This window comes from Mus musculus, chromosome 14 (genome assembly GCF_000001635.26).
Source record: "Mus musculus strain C57BL/6J chromosome 14, GRCm38.p6 C57BL/6J".
Lineage (NCBI taxonomy): Eukaryota > Metazoa > Chordata > Mammalia > Rodentia > Muridae > Mus > Mus musculus.
The window spans coordinates 118,883,345-118,903,746 of NC_000080.6; the positions used below are offsets into that span (position 1 = coordinate 118,883,345).

General features: G+C 46.3%; 1 protein-coding gene across 29 annotated transcripts in view; it reads right to left on the reverse strand.

Annotated features, from left to right (window-relative positions):
* Dzip1 (DAZ interacting protein 1) overlaps window positions 1-20,402 on the reverse strand; it is a 50,021-nt gene that overhangs the window by 7,828 nt on the left and 21,791 nt on the right. For 25 of the 29 annotated variants that reach the window (XR_383203.4, NR_130725.1, XR_003950893.1 and 22 more), the window contains 10 exons: window positions 18,671-18,811; window positions 18,157-18,205; window positions 16,642-16,698; window positions 12,507-12,563; window positions 8,426-8,488; window positions 5,912-6,048; window positions 3,724-3,886; window positions 3,154-3,283; window positions 2,262-2,315; window positions 21-223 (listed from right to left, as the gene is read on the reverse strand). Coding sequence is in view for 26 of the 29 variants with exons in the window: in XM_006519383.3 (XP_006519446.1) it covers window positions 21-223; window positions 2,262-2,315; window positions 3,154-3,283; window positions 3,724-3,886; window positions 5,912-6,048; window positions 8,426-8,488; window positions 12,507-12,563; window positions 16,642-16,698; window positions 18,157-18,205; window positions 18,671-18,811 (1,054 nt within the window). In the remaining 3 variants the exon portion in view is untranslated. The remainder of the gene's footprint in view (window positions 1-20; window positions 224-2,261; window positions 2,316-3,153; window positions 3,284-3,723; window positions 3,887-5,911; window positions 6,049-8,425; window positions 8,489-12,506; window positions 12,564-16,641; window positions 16,699-18,156; window positions 18,206-18,670; window positions 18,812-20,402) is intronic. The other 4 variants (XM_030247936.1, XM_006519387.3, NM_001360413.1 and 1 more) reach the window with 1 other exon arrangement.

Here is a 20,402-nt window from a genome sequence, read left to right on the forward strand (position 1 = left end):
TTCTGGGGGTCCGGGTTCACCTGTCAGCTTAGGAGAGAAGTCCGAGTCATCCATTTCACTTCCCTCCGTCCAGTCCGTGTCACTTTTGACAGCGCTCTTTCCAAAGTGACTCATGCTGCTTTTAGGTGGCTGTGTGGCAGCGGTGGCAAGTGAGTCTGGGGAGAGGTAAGCATGGAGGAGGTCCTCTTCATCTGGCTCCTCTTCCGAGCTGAAGGGAGGCGTCCTGTGTGAGTCAGAGCCAAACAGGGGGTAAGGGCGCTGTTCCCTCAGTCAGAACTCACTAGCCAGTTGTTCTTTTTTTCTTCCTTTTTAAAAATCTGGTTCTTTTAGTGACCACACATCTGGCTGTGTTTGGGGATTGTTTTTGTTTTCTGTTTTTGCCTTCTTTGCTTCCTCTCCCTCAGCTCGCAGTCCTAGGCCCCTCCCTCCCTACACCAGAACCCCTCCCCCTTCTGCTTTCAGTAGCACGCATCCTGTCCCCCACTTCTTATCTCTCCCCTCCACAACATTCCTTAACACCGCTTTTCCCCATCTGTGGCCTCTTCTCTAGTTTTATGACTGATACGTCACCCCCCTACACACACACATATATCTACATACATAAATATTAAAACCCAGGATCTGCCCACGAGAGACAGCACTCAGTATTTGTCTGTCTGCATATGGAATACTTTGCCTAAGAGTAATTTCCAGTTCTAACAGTTTTCCTGAACAAAACTCCGCTGTGTCTCTGTGCCACACTTTCCTTGTCACTTATCTTGGTGAATGGACATTTTTATAGCTATGTTACACAGTGAAGAAAGAAACGCGTATGTTTGAATACATTTTGTGTGGCGGGACTTAAGAGTCCTCTGGGCATTTGCCCAGAAATGGAACAGCTGTGTCATATGGCAATTCTAATTTTAGTTTTTCGAGAATCTTCTATATTGATGTGGTGTGGCTGCCTTTTAAGATATTACAGACCAACTCAGACAGTCCCCAGAAACTACACTAAAGGGAACACCGTGTACCCACAGACAATGAGGCAGTGAAGTCAAAGCCACGTGCAAGACTGAGGGAGTTACCCAGATCGGCCAATCACGAAGCAGAGCTGTTAAATGGACTGAGGTTTCCCTGAACTCAGATGTGTACAATCTCAACCCCTAAACACAAACACGCACAGCCTGGATATTCTTAGCTCGTAAATGCCAAAGGAAAACACTTCTTAGTGATTGAAAAAGATTTCTACACCTACACTGTTTTATATTTTTAAATGTCATTACTTCTGACTTGGGGACTACCACCCACCTGTATCTGAAAGCGAAATATAAGTTTAGAGTGTCCATTTGAAGAACATTTGTAGAATGTCTAAATTCTGTACACCACATCTGCCTGTGCGTGTTGGTTCGGCCACACATGTCCCACGAAACCAAGCTCTTTCCATAAGGTTATGTTCATAAAAAGATAAACCGTTGTTTATCACTACTTTGTGGTACCCAGAGAAGAGGGGTTTGATGGTGTTGCTATCTCTGGACTCAGGCAATGATGGCATTGAACCATGAGTGTTACTCGGAACATCCCGGCAATTTACCGGATGCCTGCGAGTATCAGGTCCCTCTGATGTGTTCTCATTTAATTTGTAAAGTGACCCTAAGCCAGGGATGGCATCCAACACCTTTTACTCTGGTACACAGGAGGCAGAGGCAGGAGCATCTCTGTGGCTTTAAAGCCAGCATAGTTAAAGAGCGTTCTAGGTCAGCCAGAGCCACATAGTAAGACCATGTCTAAAAAACAAACCAACGCCACCTTCTCCCCAAATTTGTAAAAAAGAAAGCATTGTCACACATCACAGAATTGTTTCTTAAATTGGGCTCAAAACAGGCACCAGGTAGATATCAGCTGATGAGTGAACAGAGATTCTTAGCATTGAAGAGACCTCAACAGGAGTCAGCATAGATCCTCATCGGCCCTTACGGGAACCAGAATGTCAGATCCAGCTGACACCAAAACGCCATCTACACGACTTAAATGTGCTTATGAAGAAAGTATGCTGGGAGAGGCTGCACCCAAACGCCTCGGGGTGCTCCTGTTTGTTAATGGATGCCATCATGTGGAAAAGCTACTGAGTGAAGGTGGTGACTGAGGGAGTTACAAAGAACAACCATGACGAATGGTCACCGTGGCTTTCCTTAACCACAGGGGGCCCCTACTTCACCACGAGAGCAGCACGTGAAAACTTTACATCCATCCCACCCAGCCCTGGCACCTCTACCAGTACTCACTTGGTGGATGGAAACCTTCTGAGAAAATGACTTTCTTTGGTATTTTTCTTAAGTCTAAAATAAAAAAATAAAATGAACAAGAGGGAGGTAGACAAGTGAGTGATACAGTTACTGCAAATGTCTATGGAAAAACACAGACTATCTTTGGTCATCGATCAACAACTATGAGGCAACGGGATTCATCACTGCACACTCAAGGCCTGTAGCCACTCACTGACTTGCAGTGTGATGATATCCAGGGCCAGGACTCTTGGACCAAATGGAGTCACAGGGTTGCCTCCCCATGATGGCGTTGCTACCTGTGGTTGCTTGAATGAAAATGGCCCCCCAAAGTGCAAATGCTTGACTGCTTAGTCCCCAGTTGGTAAACAGGGAAGAGCAGGAGGTGTGTCCCTGGAGACAGGCTTTGAGTTTTCAATGACCTACCCCTTCTCAGTTAGCTTTCTCGGCCTTCTGCTTGTGGACTGGGATATAAGCAAACTCTCATTGGCTGCTCCAGTGCCACGCCTACCTGCCTTCCTGCTGCCACATTGCCCTCTGGGATGGCCTCTGACTCTCTCTGGACCCATGAGTCCCAAATCAGACACTTTCTTTATAAGTTACTTTGGCCATAGTGCTTTGTCACAGCAACTGAAAAGTAACGAAGCCACTGCCTTTAAAAGAGGAGGAGACCAGAGCTTGTTCCCTATATATATATATATATATATACACACACATGAGATATTAGCTCTGACTATAGAACTTGACCTCTGAACACCCTGATTCTGAACTTCCAGCCTCCAAAACAAACTCCAGCCGTTTCGCTGATCTAGTCCATGATGCCTCATTACAGTAACTTCATGTGGCTACGACAAACAATACTTTTATTTTTCTTACAGCTGAAAATACTCACTTTGGGACAGACACTTTATCAGTAAACACAGTTCTCTGTCTGACCAACGGTCTGCTTTTGTGGGGAAGCTGGGTTGCCTTGGGTACTTCTTCGGGTGGAAAGGTGGTCATGGAAGGGACATGGTGCCTGTCTGGAAGAGAAGCATCCTTCATGAGTCTCCACTGCCTTTACGGTAAAGTGAAAAGCCTAACTAGATAACCTGGCACTGCCCATGTGTTACAGAAAAGGACAAGGCATCTCTCGGGTCTGGGGTCCACACCAAGGGCTTCATTATTATTGTTTGTTTGTTTGTTTGTTTTCCCTTTCTTTTGAGACAGGTCTCTCGTAGCCCAGGCTGGCCTTGAATCTGCTATACATCCATGAACTTTCGATCTACTTGCCCTCCCCTCCTGAGTCCTAAGTTTACACGTACTCATCCACCCCAAAGTGGGAGTCAGACCCAGCACTTCAAGTACAGGCAGTAGAGAGCTGCCAGTGCCAGAGTCCGTGGACATTTAAACTTATAAAGAGGCTGTCAAACTTAGCTCTCGTTTGTGGCTGTGGAGTGCCAGGCCGTTGCGGCAGGCCTACCTGAAGAGAGTGACACTTTTTCCTCCATCTTACAGATCAGCTGGTGCTCGAGGGATTCTCGGATTTGCTGGATGTCAGGCATTTGTTTTGCTAGGTCATGTCTGGCAACTTGCATGGCTTTAAGCGATCTATTCAAGATCTCGCACGGAATACCTTGGATGTTCTGAAGGAACGAGATGTCGTGTCAATCCCTTGTCATTATCCTTGGGTGTTTTCACTCCTGGGCATGCCTCGGCATTAACTCTGTTCTTTTGGGATCCAGGGTCATTTTAGGTAGGGGAATCCAGCACGCAACAAACTCTCCGGGCTCTATAAGGAGCTTGCAATACAGCTGTGCCTGTTTAGGGCTGGCTAAACCACAACGGAATGCTGTGCGGTAAGTAGCAAATGAAGCCACCAAGACTAGAGGACTCCCAATAAGAAAAGCCATCAGAGGCCCTGGACTGCAGAGAAGGGTGAAGGTGGGGGGGGGGGGGGCTCAGCTTCGCTCTCATGAATGGTGGAGACAAAACCTGGCAATTGGCCATTTCCAGATGCTCAGGCACCGAGGACACCTTGTGAGAAACTGAATGCCAGCTGGGAAAGCTCAGCGCTCACCCCGCAGAGGAGCGTCCTGTACAGTTATGTGTATGTCCTGTACAGCTGAAGTGTGTTAGTGTAGTTACAGAGGTGACCGAGGGACTCTGCAGCTGATGGGGATCCAGTCACTTACATGGTTGGTTCTGCACTAGTTAGCGCCTGACTCAGGAGCCCATCCTCCCCCCAATCTCCCTTCACCTCCCCTCTCTTCTGTGTTCCCCATCACGACCCCACACCGTTGCCCAGGAGGGAAATGTCTGTCATCAGATAAATGTCATGTCCACGTTTCCTCTGTCCTCCATCATTCATCTGATCTGTCTAACACCCTCTGGTCTCTTAAGAGGGTCAAAGGCTTCCAATACTTTCCGTGATCATCAGGGTTAATGTCTGTCTTCCTACACCTTGTAGTTAGGAGGGGAGGGCCTGATGCTATACAGCTGTCAAGTCTTTCCTAATTGACACCCAGAATAGCAAAGAGTTTCCATCAGAACTGAACCATGGCTGATCTAGAAGTGGGAGCGTTTTTCTAAAGTTCAACAGGAACAAGAGCTGGAAGAACTGGCAATTATCTGGAGTAGTAAGACCAACGTTAACACAAGCAAGGCCCACCAAGGCAGGAGAGTGTGCGGCTCCTACGAGCAAGTCAGTGTGAATAAAGTGGAGTCAGGTGACTTGCAAGTCAGCAAGTGAATAAAGAGTAAGCAAGTGGGGGAGGAGGGGTAGGCTGGTGAGATGGCTCAGCAGTTAAGAGCACTGACTGTTCTTCTGAAGGTCTTGATTGAGTTCAAATCCCAGCAACCACATGGTGGCTCACAACCATCTGTAATGGGATCTGATGCACTCTTCTGGTATGTCTGCAGACAGCAACAGTGTACGTACGTATAATAATAAATAAAATTTAAAAAAATGAGTAGGCAGGGGAAATCCACTGAAGGGCTAAGCGGATCCAGACGCACACAGGGTTTCCACACGACAAAAGCATGATTTCAAATGAATGGGATGAATGGGAAAGCTGGGTCACACAAGCCATAATATCAACTCCTTCACCTGGAAATAAAGTCAAACCGTTTCTAATTTTGAACAACCATGCGGGTGCACACCTGCAGTTCTTGGAAACAAGCAAAAAAAAAAAAAAAGTCTCCACACACTAGGAGAAAAACCATGGCTAAGGCTCTGATCAAAACTAAACCCCAGAAAACCCATGTGAACAGCAAACACAGAACTCTAGTCTCAAGAGCGTCTGCAAAGGAACTGCTGGTGCCCACAACAGACAAGAAGCACCAGCAGAGGAGGAAGACGGAGAATACTGTACAGCGCGCAGGCACACACGCTGGCTTCCTCCTTACTAGCTGCGTGAACCCAGTCAAGTCACCTGATCTTTATATACAACAGAAGTAATAATGACACTTACTCCAAGTCTTATCCCCTCCGTTTATGAACACATTTGTATTTGTTAAGGTCTTAGGAGTGCACCAGGTTCTAGCAGATGCCACCCAGGGTTCTGCTAACCTGAGTCCTCTTAGCATCTAGTCTCTAGATCGTACAGAGTTGGGTCCTGATTTAGAGAAGGGAGCCTAAGGAGCAAACGCTCGGGGAGCGAAGGACGTACCGCGCCAATCCCAAAGCTTCTTAGTTTATTCCCCAGCTCCCGCTCCAGGTTAGTCCTCAGCTCCTGGGGGGATGGGCTGGTGCTCGACGGTTTCCTTAAGGACGTCTTTTTATTTAATTTCTGCTCATTTTCTCGACCTGAAATATGGTTTTATTAGAAGGCAGATTTAAAAAGGATTATACAAACCCATTCCAAGTGGAAAATGAAAACTCACAACTTTAAGTCAGAAAGACTTTAAGGTCTTGGATGTTTTATAATGCCTAGGTCTTTGAGCTTCTGTAACTTTTAAATCTGTGCCAGAACTTCAGTGGTTTCAGACTCCTGACTGCTTACCTAAGTTAGAGTTAACTGGGTTAAGTAGTTGATATAATATATATTTCTTTACTGTTTTATCAGTGAGAGTATTTCCCAAAATGTCTCTAAGATTAGTTAGAATTTATTTTATGATGAAAAAAGGGTCCAATTTATTTAAATTTTCTTTAAGTTTTAAAGAGATAACTTAGTGAATCCTAAGTATATATCAAAGTTTATGTTTATTCTCCCCTTTCAGAGTCTTTACCAAACCTCAAACAGGTTAACAAAGCCTTAGAAAGGGAAACATCATATAATTTAAAACAAACAAAAGCTAAACAAAGAAGCAAACAAACAAAAGGCCAGGTAATACTCTACTTCCCATGTCCAATCTGCCTGTATCTCCTCTTTACCGAACCAGAACAGAGCCCGGCGATGACAGCCGCAGCTCACTCTAGTCTACTTTACCGCCCATGGAAAACATGTCTATTTCAAGGGAGCCTGGAACCTGAGCCTAAAGGCATGGCCCTGCACAATGAAGGCCAGTCTGTACAAGGGAGCTTAAGACCTGACTAAAGAGAGCCATATCTGTCAGGTGACAACCTTAGGGACTGTCCAAAGCCAGATTTGGAAGAAGTTTGTCAAATAAACTATCATTCTGGATTCTACCTCCAAGAAGGTTCATTTCCTTCAAAAGCACTGAACAAATGCCTTCCTCACGCTTGCAAGACGTGTTTCTTCTTTCAGGCTGGCTGCAAGAAACGCCCCCATCTTCCAGTACTCATCTGCCTTAGCAGATGGGACGTGGATCTGTGAAAGATCTTACACAAAATGTCTCTTGCTTAACATGTTCTCCAGATACCCATCTGATCACAGCACTAAGTCATATTCTGTTAAGTTAATGTTTTTTTCTTTCATCTTCTTCTTTTTTTTTTTTTAAGGCAAGGTCTCACTGTAGCCCAGGCTGGCCTCAAAGCCAGTGACAGAATGGTAAGATTACAAGTGTGAGCCAAAATGTTCACCTATTAATTAAGTTTCACTAAAAACAAAATTAGCCAAATTAGTTTGCATATTAAATAGCAAAAAAAGAAACCCTACAGGAAGACACAGTTTTAATATTTTGCTATTCTTGATCGCTCAGCTGGAAATATAAAGTATATATGGTAATGTTATTACAAGTCAGAGGTTGCCTTAAATCTTACACTTTCAACATTTGTGAGGCTGATTAACTGCCAGTGCTTTAGAAAACTCTTCACACACACACACACACACACACACACACAATTAAAAAATAGGACATTTTTCAAGGTCTACATATTGGAATACTTATTTTTTCACCTCTCTTCCTGAGCCAGAGCTATACAAGGAGACCCTGTCTAGAAAAAGAAAAAAGAAAACAAGAAAAAAACAAAACAAAACAAAACACACTCCCAAAAGAACCCAGAGTGTTTGGGGCAGACACCGGTGGTCACCACCCTTGGGAGGGAGGGAGGGAGGGAGGGAGGGAGGGGCGTGATGAAGCAGACTTCAAGCACAGCTGGAATACACAAAGTCCTGCCTCAAAAACAGATTTTTGTAATAAGAAAAGATAATTACACAATTTTTCATAAGCTTTAAAAATATATAAGTAATTTTAAGGAATGCCAAAAGAAATATGCAAGCAAAATCATTCCTCTAAGGCCTCTGACAGCTCCCGCATCGCATACTGTGGATATTATTTGCTCTATTTCGTACCCGGTGCTTACATCCTGGGTTCATTTTTGACGTTAAGAGTGATTAGGGGACGGGGGCTATGGCTCCCAGGCAGAGCCCTGGTCTAGCATGTGCAAGCCCTGGGTTCCAGCCCCAGCACTGCTACAGAACGGTAATCTGGAAATGGAAACGTTCTCATTCGTTTCAGGCTAACACTGTGAGAGGCCACTCTGGGACACACGGTGTCACGTTGTCAGGGATACGATACACGAGCCCCATCTGTATCAAAATAAAGGATTTCTGCTTTTCCGTTTCCTGACATAAGAAATCTCTCATTAACTTACCCGCAGAAAATTCAATCAAGCAGAAGATTAGGGGACCAAAATAACAAAATGCTGCACATCACACAGGTCGAAACACACAATCCACATCTAGGCGGCTCTTGCTTTCAGTACCGTGCGCTATACAGCGCAGACATGCACTACCAAGGTCCAGACCCGAGTGAACAAGGAAACCCCAAAGCTTCGTTACCTTTTTCCTCCTCTGAAGAAAGTTCTTCTATTGGTTCCAGTATGTGTGAAGAGAACACTTGCTCTGTCAATGAAGAAGAAAAGGAGTTACACGAATACATTTGTTTGCTTCCAAATAATTTATACAGACATACATAGGTATATACAAGCTACTATATGCACATATCCCCCGATATATTTTGCCTAAATAGCAAAGATCTATTGGGAAATACTAAGGCAATAACTTCTGATTTTATTATTTTAGTTTATTTATTTATTTATTTATTTTTAAAGATAGGGTCTTATATAGCTGAGGCTGGCCTTGAACTCTCTTTATAGTGAGCAGTGACCTTTAACCTTGATCCTGCTTCCACCTCCTACACGGTTGGGTTGTGAGCATGGTCCACCATGCCTGGCTGAGGCGGCAACAACTGGCCACTTTTTCAGGAACTCTCCGATTTCTAGGTATTCTCTATTAACTTCAATTATTTTTAAATTACATATTTCGAGGACTCAAGCCTCTCATGCCTTAATCTCTCGCTGACACATGAGATACAACTTAAAAAGTTCTTTCCCATGAGCCATCTGTTTAAAATACAACAGCAGAGATAAAGCCAAGTAGAAGCCAGACCGTCCGTCCAAGAGGGACGGATTAGAACTTCATAGCACACACCTATGCCTGGCCACCTGCTGGAACTCTTAACTTTTGGCTAGGAGAAGCTGGCAAAGATGAAAAGAGCGAGTAAAACTCGAGTGTGAAGCAAGAGCGGGTAAGCAGTCACACGGAGACACAATCTTACAGATATCCAAGGCCCCAAACTCCAGCTCTGTCTTAGAGAGCCCCCAGGGCGAGGCTACAGGCTGGAGATGAGCCTGGCCTTACAGTAGGGTGAAGTGGAGAGAGCTATCCCATCTCACCCAGGACATGAGTTGGAGACTGGGAAATACGATGCCCGGTTGACTTTTACCAGGGACATGACTTTTATCCATCTGCACAAGGAAATCTGCCAGGAGCTCTATCAAACCAAGCCCCATCCTGGGAAGGGATGAAAGACACATGGGGAAGGTGCTGGGGCAGGGGCCGTGGCGGCATTCGGGATTGAGGCACCGGCAACAGGCAACCATCAAGCTGGCTTACAGGATACACAGCTCACCCACCTGCAGCTCAGAGACCACAGAGCACTTTTCCTCCTGACACTCTTTCACCCGCCTCCCCCCCGTCACCCTAAGCAGTCAAAGAATCTCTAACTATGCTGTATATAAGTGCCAGGCCATCCACCAGGCCATCCACGCTCGAGGTCACACTCCTGTCCCTCACTGTGGGAAGGTTTTCGATCCAAGTCTGACTGGAAAATAAAAGGCTCGCATGCACGATTGCAGGGGCCTCCACAGTTCTTGAGCTCTCACGGGTTTCGTGCAGAGCTGGGGCATAACACCTTCCTACCACAGGAAGCAATAAAAGCTGAGAGTCCCTCTCAGACAAGACAAGCTACAAAGAAGCCTCTGAGACCAGACCAGAGACCATCAGAGCTTTCCAGAAGTCTAGAACAGTCATTTGGAAAAAACTCTAATGTGATGAGTTCCCTGCAGGCCGTGGAGTGTGCTCCAGGTTCCAGGCATTAGCGAGCTGTCGCGCATGCTCCCATGCACCCATGTCCCTCGGTGGAGCTGTTGCCTGAATCATTTCTGCTTCTGTAAGTAGCCAGCTCTTAGGGAAGAACTGTTAGGTCCACAGTTACCAATAGCCCAAGCTGCTCTTTCCAGCCTTGATTCTTTGGACATACTCTGTCCAAGCCACTGTCTCCATAATCCAGCTCTCCAATCCTTCATGCCCAGCATGATCAAGGACATCCAAAGGCTACGCATGTCCACAGAAACACCTCGACAAGTGGAGTCTTGTGCTTAGTCCTCCTTGAATAATCAGAACCAACATCTCCCTCAAGTCTCTTCTGTGTGCTCTGTGCTCAGCTAAGTGATTAGCTGTGCCACTACTATAGTCAGTGTTTGCCTGCTACATATTCTGCCCATTGTCTGCCCTACCTAGAATGCCATTCCAACACATTCATTTTTGCCTCCATGACTCAAATTGCCAGAGACTGACAACCCATATCACCATAGTCTATCTGTTCCCTTGTAATAACACAATGGCAACTATTTGGTTATTTTGTAGACTGCAAATTCCTTAAGGACAGACTTTGTTTCCATTTATTCCTGAGGCTGCTGCACCTGGCCTTGGCCTTGCACATGCAGGTTATGTTAGCATTCTGTCTAAACTCCACCCCATAGTTACCAGGCAACAACCATGTAGGCCTGACCCACTATAAAAGTGGCTGCTTGCCCTCTCCTCCCTCTCTTACTCTTTCTTCCCCCTTGCCCTCTTGGGCTCTTCCCTTCCCCTCTCTCTCCACGTGTTCATGACCATGGCTGGCCTCTACTTATCTACTCTCTCCCTCTCTCTGCCTTTCTCTGCTTCTACTACCCTCTTAACTCTTAAATATCGATTAATTAGCACTTTAGTTCCTGCATGGTTCTGTGTGCATAGGTGTATAAGTGTGTGTGTGTGTGCATGTGTGTGTTCATATGTTCTGTGTATGTACATCTGTGCATATGTCTATGTATGCTGTGTGTGTATGTGCACGGGTATTCATATGTGTGTACAATGTGTGTATGTGTGCGCATATGTTCATGTGTGCTATATGTGTATGTGTGTGCATGCGTGTGTGATGTGTGTGTTTGTATGTATATACATGTATGTGTATGCATGTATGTATTGCATGAATGTGTGCATGTATGTGTGTGCATGTGTGTGTTCTGTATGTGTACATTGTGTGCATATGCTCATGTGTGCTGTGTGTGTATGTGCATGGGTGTTCATGTGTGCATGTGTAAGTTTATGTGTTCATGTGAATGTCACGTGTTTGTATGTATGTGAGTGTGTGTGTACATATGTGTGTGATATGTGTTCATGTGAGTGTGTATGTGTATGTGCACATGTGTGTGCATGTGTAAGCATAGGTGTGAGGGCATGGCATGCATAGGTCGTCAGAGGACAGTTTAGGTCCCAGTCCTCGTCTCCCACCTTGTTTTCATTCAGTCACTTCTTTACTGCTTCGGGCCTTGGGCTGCTGGCCAGGGAGATTCCATGGACTCTCCCATCTCCCAGTTCACCTCAGTAGTGCTGGGATTACAGTGTGGGTTCTGGGGATCCAAACTCCTGTCCCCACACTTGCATGGCAAGTGCTTTATCTACAGAGCCACTTCAGCTACTTCCTTGCTCACGTCTATTCTCTTAAAGGGTTCAAGCCCAAAGCAGAGGACAGTAATTATTAGAGTTTAAACCACTGGTAGATGAGGCAGGAAAAGGTGGCCCTCTTGAGGTTCCTTTGTAAGGTATGGCAGCCGCAGGAAAACACAAAGAGCAGAGGAGGAAAACCTGTAAGAAGTCCAGTTCAATAGGAAAAGAAGAGCCATATCTGCAATAGGAAAAGAGCCATATCTGCAATAGGAAAAGAGCCATATCTGCAATAGGAAAAGAGCCATATCTGCAGACAGCCATCAGTCTACCAGAGCATGAGCGTACTACTCCACTGTCCTGGCCGAGGACCAGTTTCTGGCAGCGTTTTCATCCCTGGGGCTTGGTCCAGTCTGTTGCCCTTGGTTTCTATCTTTTTTCTGCATTTTCCTGACCAATCATTGAGACTGTTTATTTTAAAAAGGTGACTAGCTACCATGCTGAAAGTTATAAAAACAAACTCGCATGCCCTGTGGCGTGTGCTGGTTGGCTGGTCTAGTATCGAGCCACCTTGTTCTTCCTCTGTCCCTACCACTTTCTTCAAGGATCATAAATAAATGAAGTACTGGTGTTAAAACTGCTGTCGGTAAGTCCAGCAACACACATACCCTGTGTGCTTTTTGGCTTTGACGGTATGTCCCTTTTTTTTGGTCACGTTGTCGGTGAAAACAGCAGTTTTAATAACTGCTTTGTAGTTGCTAGTGTTTCCTGTTTTATATAATCGCATGCCCGCTGGCAATCTGGGTTAATGAATTATCTAACTCTGGGTGAAAAATGCACACGGAACATTAAGACTACTGGTGAAACCTACCATGTACCATGGTCAGGCTGGATGCACCATCCAGATTCTGTGTGGCCGAGGCAGTCACTGAAACAGAGCAGAAGAGAAAGCTCACTGGCCCGGTCACTACAGCCTAGGCATCTGACTGTGAGCATGACTGTACACGCTCCAAAAAGATACAGACGACCCACAGGAAGCACACACCTCACACAGCACACACTGCCCTGCTGGCCTCATTAGGTTTTCTTAAGTTGTTCTAAAGTATTACTTGGAGGTTCCAGGGATAAAACCCAGGGCCTTGTGCACGCTCGTTGAGTGCTCTCCCACTGAGCTACAACCTCGAGTCTCTAAAAATAACTTCTCTGAGAAATAATAACTTGTGTATGTGTGTGTGTGTGTGTGTGTGTGTGTGTGTGTATGTACATGCGTGTGTGCCTGTGTGTGCATGCACTTGTGCGTGCAGCTTTCGGTATATGCACAGGGTTGTGACAGCACGATCACTCACTCACCCTCGGAGCACTTCTGTCAGTCTCCTCAGTGGCAATGTGTGTTAGCTCCTTCTCTACCCATCTCTTCAGCCCCTGGCGACAATGATTGTCCCCTGTGTGTCTGTGACTTGGCTTCTTCTGAACATTTCACACATCCAGGACTACACACTATGTTCTGGCTTCTTTCGGTTCGCATGATTTCGCTGTGTGATACATCACCATTGGCGTTACCCGACGGTCAAGTCACAGCCCAGTGTTTAACTAGACCCCAGGTGTCTATTACATGATGGGCATTTGGGTTGTTTTCATCTCGGAAGGAAGCTTTGATCAGTTCCGAAAGATCCTGAGCCTTTCTTCCAGAGTTTCACTGTTCCTAAGAGCCCTTGAAGTGCCTGATCGCACGGCCGTCCCTCCCCCCCTCCCCCCCAAGCCCTCTTAAACAGCTACCTAGTGGTTTATGGTTTCTTCCACTAGTTCACCTTGAGTCCCAATCCTACCTTGAAAGTATTAGTCCTAACCTTGTAGCCTTTAAAGAGTTACACTTTCTTTCTTTAGAATAAATACAATACTGTTCCACTCCTCTCTGTCCATAAATGACTGGAAGCTTAGAAAATAGGACTTCTGGGTTCATTTGCAACTCATGCAAATCTACATCGAAGCTACAAACGTGGGAAACATCGAGCCGGCTGATGTTTCATAAATGGTTACTGAAACACAGCCGAGTTCACTGCTTCATCATCTACAGCTAGCTTTGTGATGTTATACCAGAGCTGGACAGCTTCAGACGAGCATCTTGCCATGTAAATAAAGTAGCGACCATCCCGATATTTACCCGTTTTACAGGAAAACCAACTGAAAGGTTCTGGATGGTACTTCAGCTTTTGTTTTGTTTTGTTTTGCTTTGTTTATTTTCTTTATTTGCGTTTCCCTTTCCAGGTCTCACCTTCGGAAACCCCCTATCCCATCCCTCCTCCCCTGCCTCTAGGAGGGTGCTCCCCCACCCACCCACACCTGCCTTCCCAACCTGGCATTCCCCTACACTGGGGCATCGAACCCCTCAGGCCCAAGGGCCTCTCCTCGCACTGATATCCAACAAGGCTATCTATCCTCTGCCAAGGCTGGAGTCACGGGTCCCTTTCTATCCCTTCTTTGGTTGGTGGTCCAGTCCCTGGGAGCTCCGGGGGGTCTGGCCTGTTGACACTGTTGCTCCCTCCCCCCATGGGGCTGCAAAGCCTCTCAGCTCCTTCAGTCCCTTCTCCAACGCCTCCACTGGGGACCCTGCATTCAGTCCAATGGTTGACTGTAACCATCCGCCTCTGTACTGTCAGGATCTAAAGCCAAAGGACATGACTGTGTTAAAACTGACCGTCTGCTAATGGGCTGCTGCAGGCTACAGAACACCTCCCTTACGACGGAAGACAGTCACAGGCCCAAAGTGGCTAGGGTCTGCTCTGATCACGCCAGGGTCTTGCTAACCTACACTCCTCACTCCCGACAGCAGCAGACAGCAGGGAAGAACATCTGTCCCAGATGACTGGCCACAGTCTGCATCACAGAGCAGCCCACATCCATCAGCCTTGTGTTGGGCGCTGGAGGTCGTCCATCTTGCCAGGAATGGATCAGATGGGTGCATTAGATCACTTCTATGCTGACCCTTCCTTTGCGACTTGGATTTTCTTATCTTAAATTTTAGGGTACCTGTGCTCCTCTCCTGAAAACACTCTCCTTGTCACCCCTAGAATCCTGGATTTTTAAAGCGGTCTCCACGCTGGAGGAAAGATTGGGAATGAGTAAGCCACCCCTACCTAAGGGTCCCCTACATATGGAGCATGGACCCACCTACCTCCCAATTCTCTTCATCCCAGGGACATCACTACTTTTTCTCACTATATAGAATGTGAAATTTACACATACTTCTCTAAATAAATTTACACACACACAAACCATACAAGCACTATATACATTTTCAAACATAAAATTATTTGAAAATCTGAAGAGTAAACTCTTTACTACATTAAGATCTTAATAACTGACTTCTCATATCCCATTGGATCTGGCTGCCTGCCTCAGGCTATCTGGACACTCCATTTGGAGAAAAATCACTCCAAACACACTTTGCTGTTATTTCTTCTTTTCTGTTTGTATGCTTGGTGGTATTTCCTTTGATCATTGTTCAACTCAGTCTTTTAGCGTTCCATCCTTCCATGAAGTGTGCATTTTCTTTATTTCCTAAGATCAATCTAGCTCCCCTCCTCCCATGACCTTCCAATCCCCTTGGCATCAGGAGGCAACAGCAGCTTCATAAAAGAAGCCCCACTTACCAACACCCCCCCTCCCAGACTGACTGGTGTAAGCTGTTAGCCAAACCCCTAAAGACGCCCAGTAACGAATGCGCCACAGTCACTGCGCAGCCCTCTCCTGATGCCTAGCTCACAGGAGTGGGGTCAGCTCTGTGCCCAGCTTCAGTCCTGAGCCCACTAGTGCCCCACACCCCATGCACGCAGCACCCGGAACTGCTGTTCATAAACAGGACCTGCTCTGGCTGCCTCCACCCAGAGTCCTTTTCTTCTTCTCTCTTTCCTGAACAGAGATTAAAAGATTTAAATTCTTTCACTATCACTGGAAAAGAAAGTGTGAAAAGGTTTTTTTTGTATGTATGCGCACACGTCTATGTGTGTGAGTGTGTGTGTGTGTGTATGTGTGAGTGTGTGTGTGTATGTGTGAGTGTGTGTGTGTGTGAGTGTGTGTGTGTTAGCCTGTGGAATGTGGGAATTAGCAGCAAATGGATTCCTCAATTGGGCACCAACTCAATTATTCATTTAATATTTTGTTTGTTTGTTTGTTTGTTTATGGGTTCTAGGATCTGAGCTCCAATCTCCGTAACTGCTCTGAACCTCTAAGCTATCTTTCCAGCTTATTTTTTGTTGTTTTGTGTTTTTTTTGTTTTGTTTTGTTTTGACAGGACCTCTCTATGTAGTCCTGGCTGTCCTGGGACTAACTTCATAGACCAGGCTGGCCTCAAACTTAGAGATCCACTTGCCTCTGCCCCTTGAGTCCTGGGATTAAAGACATGGGCCACCATGTCTGGCTATCCAGTGTATCTTTTAAGCCGGGATCTCTGTCTGAGTCTAGAGCTTGCACATTGAGTAGACTGGCTGGCTAACAAGCCCCAGAGACTCCTGTCTAGGGTCTCCAGGCATGTGCTAACTGTGCCAAGCTTGTTCCTGGGTGATGGGGGTCAAACGCAGGTCCTTATGTATGCCTAGTAAAGATTTACTGCCATTTCCCAAGATTTGATCTTGCTGGTTTACAACTGCATCTGGACAAATCCAGGCCCTGGCCAGTTGGACAGGAGGATCTGCTAAACTCCTCAGCATCAGTGTCAGCCATCTGTGTGCTGTGGCCGCCAGCTACGATCTTCCAAGGCTGCTTTGGGAAGTCCCACAATGTGAACTTGTGTGATGCCAAAGTTTTACCCCTTCCTTTATAAGTCAAACTACCACATGACAGGCACAACTAACCTAAATCCCAGACTCTCAGTCAAAGCTTGGGGTGAGAAGGAATCACTGTTCGTGACCAAGTACATTGCTTCTCAAAGAAAAGCCTCTAAGAAATTAAGCAAGCGAGCAAAACTGAGCAGGAAGGTAGGTAGTCCCCGGCCCTCCGCTGACACTTACTGGGTGTGGTTGGTGCAGCCGATTTAGGTTCCAGTGTTTGTCGGGTTAAAGGAGTCCCTGATGGCAGAAATAAAAGTTAAAAACGAAAACTGCAGGATCGGAGGAGCACGACTGAGCAGCAGTTGCGGTCAGTCCAGTGGAGCCCTGACTGTCCTAGAGCTCCCTCTAGAGAGCAGGCTGGCCTCGAACCCACAGAGCTCAGACATGGCCTGCCTCTGCCTCTTGAGTGCCGGGATTAAGGGGTTCACTACCACGACCAGCCTGACTCAAATTCTTTCACAGTTCAGTTTTTTATTTTCCTGGAATGACTTCTAGTCAATTGTTTATATCTAAATGATATAAATATAAAGTGATATTCCTTATCACTTCAGCTCTCGTTGTCCTAAGAGAAATTAAAGGAAGTCATGACCTCACCCCCTCCCATGTTTTTTTGGTTTTGTTTCGCTTACCAAACATTTTTCTCATAAAGAGACGCAAGAAAAGTCAGCTGTGTATTCCGTTACCAAACCCTTGCCAGTGTCTCCCACACAGCGAGGATTGATTCTTAAGCGTTCCGAGGCACGCAGGGGCCAAGCAGAAGCGAAAGTTCAAGCCTGGCTTTTAGTTCCGGTCTCCCTTCTGATCTAGATTGTGCCTGACAGGAGATGCTGCTATAGCTCGTATGTCACAAGTGCCACCACAATGCTTAGAGTCAAGCTATGACCCTAAACCACAATGGAGAGTGGATGCAGCCAGTCTTTACAGTATTTCAGGACTAAGTGTTTAGCGTCAATTCTGATAGGCATGTAGCCAGTATACTTCACGAATTACTCCGTTTAATCCTGTGACAAGGCTTTAGCGCAGTTGTTATTATATTTCCTCCTTTAGAGATGAAGAAACTGAATACAGACTCACAAAAAGGCATGAAGTGCCAAGACAGGGGCTGAGCTCAAAGTCTTTCAAAGCCCTGTTTCTGACTCTGTTTCATGTATATAAGTCAAGAGATAAAGGGCAGGACTGGGAAGATGGCTCAGTGGTTAGGCACATCTGCTACCCTTGCAGAGGAACTGGGTTTATTTAGTTCCCAGACTTACATAGCAGCTCACAACCATCTGTTACTTCAGTTCCAGGGGTATGCATTGCCCTCTTCTGGCCTCCGTAGGTACTGTGCACACATGGTGCACATACATACATGCAGGTTAAACACTCATATAGCAATTTTAAAACTTTTAAAAGAGTCAAATGACTACTAACCAAAACATAATTGCACATAATTGATGACTGAATAATATATAAATTTTAAATAAGAGTTTAGATTTTAATTCTTCAACTTTCTGGATTATGGGGAAAACAAAAACAAAAACAAAACCCAAAACCCTCTCAAATCTTCAAACAGCCAAAGAACAGCTATCCCAGATTAAAATATCAAGTAGCATGCTACCTTAGTGAACATAAATCATCAGGCCCAGAAGATCAGCACCCGAGGCTGTCAGGCAAACCACTTTGGCTTGGGCATGGCCCATCACGGCCACTCACCTTTCAGCTCGCTGATGCTGCTGTATGGTTTACTGGCAAATTCTCTAATCTGCAAAACATAAGACAGTCTGCTAGCAGTTCACATTCTAAGCTAGGGAAGGACAGACTGGTCGCAGCCAGGTACCCTTCTTGCTAAATCCCCCCAGCATATGCTTCCTAGCAGAGGCAAGCGTCGCAGAAGAGTCACACATAGGCATCAGGCTGCTTCTCCAGGTGATCACAGGGCACCTTCATCTACCTCTGGTTTTGTACCTGAAGTATCTCTGTGTCTAAAGTAGCGGTGGAAACAATATATTTTAAGTGGAAACAATATATTTTAACACGTCTACTCTTGCAAGCAGTCAGGAGGACACATGGAGGAAACGGTCCACTTCTGTCATACTCAACTTCAGATGCCGGGACCTAAACCTGTGTTCTTAGGGTGATCGGGCTGCCCACGGGCCCTCCGTGCAGAACCCCACCCACGCCCCCCCATCTCCCCGACCTCCCCCCCCCCGACCCCCGCCAGCTGTACCTGCTGCTTCTGACTGATAATCAGCTCGTTCTGCTCCTGCAGTTTCTGGCCTAACTCTTCTACCCGCCTCTTGTAGAAGACATTATCTGCACTTAAATCCTTCATCATTGAGCTTCGAAGCTTCTCTATGTGGGACAGGAGCTGGGGAAACAACGGGGAAGAGCATTAGTCTGCAAGCTGCACGGATGGTTTCCTTTTTTCTTCAGATTTTATGTGCCCGTCTTAACCTTTTTTCCAGTTTTATACGGTCTCTGTTCACCAAGTGACTCAGGAAATCTTCCATCAGTCCATGTCAAGGCCCTGGCTGTACTAGACTTCCCCTCTTCCAGGGAGTTTATGATATGAGACAGATAAAGGGGACGAGGTAGGCAGTACAGTCAACTGGGGCACATTCAATAAAATAATAGATACAGCTGCTCGGCGATTAAGGATAAAGGTGTCTCCCAGAGCCCTGGTGCCACCTCCACGGTGAGCTTTTCATACAGTCCTGTCCCCTGCCCTCACATCTACATGTAACACGTTAGTTCTGGCAACCGTGGGCCCAAGAGCTCACTGGATTCAGTTTACATTCCCAACAACCAGCCTAATCCTTGGTCTAAACAGGAAGGAGCTTCAGGAAGAGGGAGAAGAAGGGAGGAATGAATGGAGGGGGGTAAAGCATCTTTAGAGACTATGAGGAGTAGTCTCTACTTTTTCCCTTATGTGCACAGTCTGGGTGTTTGTGTGTGTGGGTGCACAGTCGTGTAAGTACACACTTGTGTGTGCCAAGTCCACAGGGGGGACAAGGTTGATACTGGGAGTGTCCCAACATCACTCCTCACCTTATGCAGGCAGAGCTCCTCCGTCCAACCCTGAACTGCCTTCCGAGGCTGCCTTCTGAGGCTGAAATCAAGGTGAGTTGACAGGTCCACTAAGCATTTACGTAGGTCCCAGGTATCTGACCCCCTGTCCTCTTGTTTGTGTGGCAAGCTCTTCTAAATGCTGAGCCAACTCCTCAGCCCGTGTGACGGTTCATCTTGTCAACTTAATGAGATTTCGAATCACTATGGACACAAACTTCTAAGCTTGTCCGTGAGGAATTTTCTAAATGAAGTCCATTTGGGTGGGAAGACCCACCTCGAACTTGGGTGGCCCCATCCTGTGGAATAGGTCCTGGGCTGACTAAGAACGGGGAGGGGACCTGAGTACTGATGGCCATCTCCTTGTCTCATGACTGTGAGGTGTGATGCAATGAGCTGCAGAGAGCTCTTGCTTCCCCGACTTTCCTGCCGCCGTGGTAGGCTGTACCCTCAAACTTTGAGCTGGTGCAGACCTGTCCCTGAGCTGCTGCACTTCCTCACAATGGCACATGAAGTCACACGGAAACTTAGTGCCAAGGGAGGTTATACCAAGCTCAGCCATGTTTTGTTTTCCTTTGCCACTCTGTTTTGGCAACCACTAAAATTGCATTAACAGGGCATTCCCTAAATTATCAGGAAAAAATTTTGCCTCTGAGCTTGGTAATTCGTCCTCAGGACAGTGTGCATCTAATGCCTGATGTGGAGAGAGAGTGGGCTGGTAAAAGCAGGCTTCATCTGTCTGTGTGGGGGTGCGAGTTGGGGTGCGAGTGTGCCTGGTGTGAGGGTGTGAATGTGCCTGATGTGAGGGTCCATATGGGCACTTCCTACTGTGCTTGTTGGTTCATGTAAAAGATTTAATTTTAACTAGTTGCATACATGTATGCCAAGGTGGG